The following is a 6,800-nucleotide window of genomic DNA, read 5'->3' on the forward strand; positions in this document are numbered from 1 at the left end:
GGAAGCATAAAAAGGACAGAGCAGGGACAACAGTCTGTAACCGTGCACTTGTCTTGGTGAAGCTGCAGCCGTGCGCTGGGTCGCCCTGCTGGGTTTTTCTTCAAAGGCTACAATTTCTCATTGGCTAATGTAAAGCAGTTAATCATGTGCAGGCTTCCTTACTGAGCCGCTTGAAGGAGAACACCCGCTATAAGAGGTGCCTTAAGGTGAAGAAACTGTTTACTCAGTCTTGTCTTGTCTAAAAAAAAAACAACAACCTGCGACTTATGAGCTAATTTGCACTCCCTGTCTATTAAGGCTCCCACTTCCACTGACATTCAGCATCTTTATAAAGTGCGCAAGTGCGAGTCGGTCCGACTGAAGGTTTGGCCTGAACCTGAATGAACTCATTATTTTTGGCCGCAAATATCGTCAAAAACCGTCGCCGGGGCGCATCCTTAAAATAATTAGACATTTAATTCATTTTTTGGAGTGATTTCTAGCAAAGAGGATGTTGTAAATCGCCAATTTTGCAGCCGAGGAAGGAGACCTATTTTGAGAGGCGGAGCTCGTCTCCGCTCCTTTCGGCGAGGCGCGTTCGTAATGAAAGGAGCGCGTGAGCGGCGCTCGCTGTGACTTCCTCGCTCCTCGGCAGCTACATTGTGTGGAGAGCAGCACGTTGTTGGCTTCTGCACGCTGAACTTTACGCCGAAATAACGTTCTCCTGTTCCAGGGAGAAACCAGATTCAGATCATCCACCAGCTATTTTCTCTCAGACGTCTGCAAATTCCCCCTCAGCTTGCGAAAATATGTCGGCCTCGGCGGCAAAAGTGAGTAAAAAGGAGCTGAACTCGAACCATGACGGAGCGGACGAAACCTCCGGTAAGGAATGGCGGCCTCCTGTTCACCGCCATTTTCACTTTCTTCTCTTAACATAAATTTCATTGTTGTTGTTTGGGCAAAATACTTGGTAAAAATGAGCGTGTAATTCTTGTGATTTTTTGCTTTACGCCCCGGGACCTGCTTTGTTGTCGGCCGCGGCGGTTGCTGCGTATATTTACATTTCGCTAACAGCGGCTAGCTCCCCGGCTAACGCATTTGTTAGCATGCTGCCGCTCGCTGCCTGTAGTGTGAGCAACTGCTGTTGTTCAGTTCACACCGGGGCTTCAGAGGCCATGTTAGCTCGTCTGATTTAGCATCACCAGCATGGTCAGTTATTTCGATGACCAAGTGACTTGAGTGGTGTACCGGGGTGCGATGCGGGGCTGTTACCCGCGGCCACACGGCGTTTTGGCTGCACCCTCAGCTGTCAGATTCACGTTTCAATGGCGGTTCGCTAACAGCAGCATAACGAAAAGTTAGCGGTTTCATTTGGCCACTCGCGGCTAGCTAAGCAGCTAGCGTTGTTGTTGTATGGTTATCTAACGCTAGCTGACGACGTTACTGTAATGTTGCTCATCCCGCCACGATTAAACTAACTAATGCCAGCCGGTTACGGTATCAGCTAGAATGGGGAATTATGCGAGTGTTGAAGTGGCCGTGGGACGCGCCAGCCGACCCGGAGTGCGGCTGGTGTATTTTGGCGTGCAGCCTGGCTGGTTTCTCTCAGACAGCCCGGTGTGTTCAGTCAGACGTCCCACATTTAAACCACGCGGCCTTCTCGATAGCAGCCGGCAGGAAACGCTGAGTGTCCGACCCGCTGGAGCTGCTGTCTCTCTGAGCCCTGCCATTGGACGCTCACATTACCTCCGGAGGATCCCGACACATTCCCCCAACATTACTTACTGTGTTAACGGAGGGGAAGCCGCTACACAGCACCGGGCATGTTGCGTGAATAGTAATGTAATGTCATGTATATACGAATATTAATGATGTAATGTAATATTTTGCGCGACTCGTGCAGGTATTTAGACTTAATGCACATGCTTTTCTCACAACTAAAGCACGTGCTTTTTTTCTTACACATTTCTGGGAACATGTTTTTTTTTTTTTTTTTTTTTTTTTTAATTTCTTACTTTTCCTATTTGATGTATTTTAATTCTTTAATTCTTGAACTTGAACAACTGCAACTAACCCAGCTTACCCTTGAACATCAATAATGGTGTTAATAACAGTAAAAAGTACAGTTATGGGAACATTAATAAGCGTTATTTATACAGCACCTGTAAACAGGTTACAAAGTGCTTTGGCACACAGCAAAAGCAGAATAATCAGAAAACTAAATAACAACACAAAACTGTACAGAAAGGCCAAACAAGAGCAATACAAAATTAAAAGTAATGTCACGATGAGGTAAAAACAGGAAAACAAAAGATGCAAAACACAGTAGAGAGGAAAACAGAATGATGTAGAAAAATATAAAAATAAATATATGATATATTAATAAAACATTTAACATTACAAAATTAAGATATACATCTGTCTCAGTTTTTCTCCTGCATGTTTGAGTCACTCCTTTTTTTTCTTTTTCTTTTTAAAAAAAAAAAAAAAGTAGATGAAAGTAATGAATCATCCCGGGGTGCTGATTAGTTCAGGTTCTGACTGTTCAGATGATACATTTGAACTTGTGTGTCACTAACAAAAAAGCATAATTTGTGACACGTGAATGTATGCCTTTTCTTTCTTCACAGAGAAAGAGCAACAGGAAGCTATTGAACACATTGACGAAGTTCAAAATGAAATTGACAGGTAATAACAGATATTCCTAAAACATGCATGACAATTGATAAAGTGTTTAATTATTTTAAAAAAGCATAATAAATGATAAAGAACCAATTTTTGGTGTTGTTGGTCAGTACCGTCTGTTAAGTTATCACATTTGGTTTAATTTCTGCATTTGTTGTGGTTTGTCCTTCAGGTTGAACGAGCAAGCCAGTGAGGAAATCCTCAAAGTAGAACAGAAATACAACAAACTCCGTCAGCCATTCTTTCAGAAGAGGTCAGAACTGATCGCCAAAATCCCCAACTTCTGGGTCACCACATTTGTCAACCATCCACAAGGTGAGCTTTCCACAGTCACAGCCGGGCTGATGGAAATAATTATGTAAATGAAAAATAAAAACTGTTACCACATCACAAAGGTTCCCGAAGATGTGAGCACAGATGGAAAAAGCCACCCAATGTAACGGTGAGTTTCTAAAACGTGCGTTTTGTCTCCTCAGTATCTGCCCTACTGGGGGAGGAAGATGAAGAAGCGCTTCATTACCTGAGCCGGGTGGAGGTGACAGAGTTTGAAGACATCAAGTCAGGCTACAGAATAGATTTTGTAAGTGCTGTTTGTCGTGCCGGTTTTACCCCCTCCTTCCTCATTTGTTTTTATTTATTTATTTGCATCCTTAACTTGATGCGTTGTGTGTGTTCCAGTATTTCGACGAAAATCCGTACTTCGAAAACAAAGTACTTTCCAAAGAGTTCCATCTGAATGAAAGCGGAGACCCATCTTCAAAGTCAACAGAAATCAAATGGAAATCAGGAAAGGTACGTGTATATTTTGGTTGTATACATGGTGTCATACACATTTACAATATGCAGTTGAATAGCTGATTACTTTTGCAATAAAAATATTTTTCCTCTCCTCTTTTAGTCTGAATTCACTTAACTTTTTGATGACCCCTTAAATTACCTACACCCTCTCCCATCACATCTATGCTACTGTTCTACTTTTGCTTTCACCCTAAACAGCAAGTGTTACATCAACAGACATGATGCAACGAAATGGTTACATCAGATCCTGTGGATTAATGTTTGAAGTAATTTGACCCACCACCCCTTCTTTTTTTAATTTTCCTTTTTTTCCTCTCTCTCTTTTTGTCCCCTACTACATTGCATCTGCAGGACCTGACCAAGCGCTCCAGCCAGACACAGAACAAAGCGGGAAGGAAGAGGCAACACGAAGAGCCAGAGAGCTTCTTCACTTGGTTCACCGATCACGCCGATGCCGGGGCTGACGAGCTGGGAGAGGTCATCAAGGACGACATCTGGCCAAACCCTCTGCAGTATTACCTGGTGTGTTTTTTTACTGCTGCCAAACTCCCGTTGTTATTACTCTGCTGTGTAGCTTCTAAATTTGTCTATCTGCCACTTTGAGTCACTATGCATCATTTGGAGGTGGTGTTCCAAAAACTTACCTGGCAGGTTGTGTTTGTAAGTCTGCTCCCGTGTTTCCAGCCTGCCACAGCAGGAAACTGCTCCTTTTTAAACTTGCACAGTTGCAAAAGTGAACAAAAGCTCAAGGCAATTTTGACCCCCTAGGTTCCTGACATGGATGATGAAGAGGGTGAAGGTGAGGATGACGATGAGGACGAGGAGGGTCTGGAGGACATAGATGAGGAGGGTGACGAAGATGGAGAGGAAGACGAGGATGACGATGGAGAAGATGGAGAGGTACGGCTGGTGTAGCTGAACGAGTATCATTATTCAGATGTTCCTGAACATGACTTAGTTTTATTTTTTTAATTTCTGATTTTTTAAATATTATTTTATTTCCAGGATGACGATGGAGAAGATGACTAAGATATGACATTATCTACCAAGACCCTCAACCTTCTATTCCCTATTTGGTTTTTTCACCCATGATCGGGAGCAAAGTTTTTATTTTTTATTATTTTTTCCGTGTGTGTGTGCTTCATCCTCCATTCTGAAGCCTCTCACCTGTTGGTGCCATGTTATGTTCTCCTTTGACTCATCTGAAGCCAATGGCACTTTGCCCTGAATTGTGAGTACCATCCCCAAAATCATCTCAAAAAAAAATAATAAAAAAGAAAAAAAATACAAAAAATAGAATCAGCACGGCATCCTGAGTAGAATTTGAAGACAATTTACACAGAGTTTCTCCTGTAAAAAGGTTGTGTGGTAAATTTAACTAAAGCCATGGTGTAGTGACCTAGCGCTAGCAGATCTCTCCAATTTTGTTTTTCCATATATAATTTTCTTCAGTTGGGGAGTTGATCCCTTGAAAAAAAAAAAAAAAACTGTTATTTTTCCCCTATGTGGTTAACGAGTACCAGCTCATTCCTTTCACTTGTAATGTTTAGAGCGGGAGGGCGGGGGGGAGCCGGGGTGGGGCAGGGAGTATGTTGGTTATCCGGGAGAGTGGTTATTTTGACACCATTTCTATGGGATTTTTTTTTTTTTTCATTGTATTGTTTTACAGATATCCATAAGATTTGAAATGACATTTTTAATAAAGAGAACAAAATGAGAAAAAAAACAAGCTTGTAAATTTTGGCCCCCACTGCTTCATGGGAAAAAAATGACCTGTTATCTCATGAAACTTACATTTAATCACCCTTTTCCTTTTCCGCTGGGGGGAAAAAGAAACTGTTTTAAATTTGAGGTGTACAACTTGCTTTGTTACAATAAAACTTACTGTGTATACATGTGTGGGATTCTTCAAACCAAAGTAGGTGTACAAAAATTTATTTGGAAAATACCTGGGTAGGTGGATTTAAAAAAAAAACAACGAAAAACAAACAGTGCACCCATCATCAGCTCATGAAAGACTTGGGAGTCATCAGTAGGCTTGATGCAAAGTCTTCTCTTAACAGGCGATGGGTGATTAAAGCCACAAACGTCTTCTCCGATTCCTCAAACTTGTTTTTTGTGATCGTGTCTGGCCAGTCGCTCGGCTGGAACGCCCAACCTGAAATGAGGAACAGGGACAAAAGTTTTGGTTACAAAAAGTTGATGCACATGGCCAAAGTTTCCATTAAACAGGCATCCAACTAGCTCAAATTAACTTTTTTTCCCCAGTAAATTTGCCAGTGCTGAAACGATCATTCAAGTTCAAAGAAAAATGCTTACACTTTCTCTCATCTACCAGTAGTGTCAGTAAATTTGTCAAGTGAAAAAACTTGGTAGCTTCAGCTTCACTGAGATCAGTGTCTGATCATTTTGTATGATAATCTGTCATGATAAGAGACTGAAGACATGGCTTTGGCCTTTTCACTTCCCATGAGCATTTCTTACTATTTGACACTTGATAAACTTAACCCACCTCTTACCTTCGGATTTACTAACATTATTATTATTATTTTTTTATAAATTGGGGTCAGCTTAACCCCTGTAACTTAAACCTCCATACAATTATAAAAATAATTGTCACCCAGGTTTGTGTCAGGTACTTTGTGTCTTGTTTAGGAGTTAAACAGCCCTTTAAATAAAACATAACCTCCCCTCTTACTCAACAAAGTTCTTGTGGGAATCATGTTTTTCCCTCCCAAAATGTCTTATGAACTATCAGTGGTTCTCACACGATTACATGTTTGATGAGGGTCCTAAAGCAGAGGGAAGTTTTTTTGAAGATTATACATGGCATGTTTTAGTTCCTCAGTGTCCAAAACAACTAAAACGTGTGACAAATGTTTATTAAAGAAACGCTGATGCATCAGGAAAAGTCATTAAGGCAAAAATAAATTAAGTTAATCGTGTATTTAGAGACGCTGAATGGGGTCAAATTGATCCCACAGACAATAGGAGGGTTTTAAAGGTTGACAGTGAAAGTGATAAAGTTGTGCTCCTCTGGGTCAGCTCCTTTCTGTTTCTGGACCTGCACACTGTGATGCCAGCAGAAATCCGACAGCACTGGACACCACAGCTGTGAGACCCACCATCCACTTGTTCACACCAGTGAGGTTTACGTGAACACCTGGAGGAGCCGCCGGGCCTGGTTCCTACCCACCTAAGTGTGTTTTACACCGAGGGCAGGTGGCCACCGTCCATGAGAACCCGGGGAACCAGGAGAAGTGTTTGTCTGCCGGCCAGTGTTTGGTCACGTCTGCCTTTCGGAGCGTGATCACCTCAAACTGGAGTCCGTGTGGGTT

At 42.0% G+C, this 6,800-nt stretch overlaps 1 protein-coding gene across 1 annotated transcript; it reads left to right on the plus strand.

Annotated features, from left to right (window-relative positions):
* The first annotated feature begins 362 nt into the window (after nt 1–362).
* On the plus strand, nt 363–4,996 carry seta (SET nuclear proto-oncogene a). The gene is made up of 8 exons (XM_030059418.1): nt 363–861; nt 2,610–2,667; nt 2,837–2,979; nt 3,141–3,244; nt 3,343–3,456; nt 3,814–3,984; nt 4,231–4,362; nt 4,468–4,996. Exons 1-8 carry the CDS (start codon nt 789–791, stop codon nt 4,489–4,491), a joined length of 819 nt encoding a protein of 272 aa, XP_029915278.1. The 5' UTR covers nt 363–788; the 3' UTR covers nt 4,492–4,996.
* The last annotated feature ends 1,804 nt before the right edge of the window (nt 4,997–6,800 follow it).

The sequence above is a fragment of the Myripristis murdjan genome, chromosome 9, assembly GCF_902150065.1.
Source record: "Myripristis murdjan chromosome 9, fMyrMur1.1, whole genome shotgun sequence".
Classification (NCBI taxonomy): Eukaryota; Metazoa; Chordata; class Actinopteri; order Holocentriformes; family Holocentridae; genus Myripristis; species Myripristis murdjan.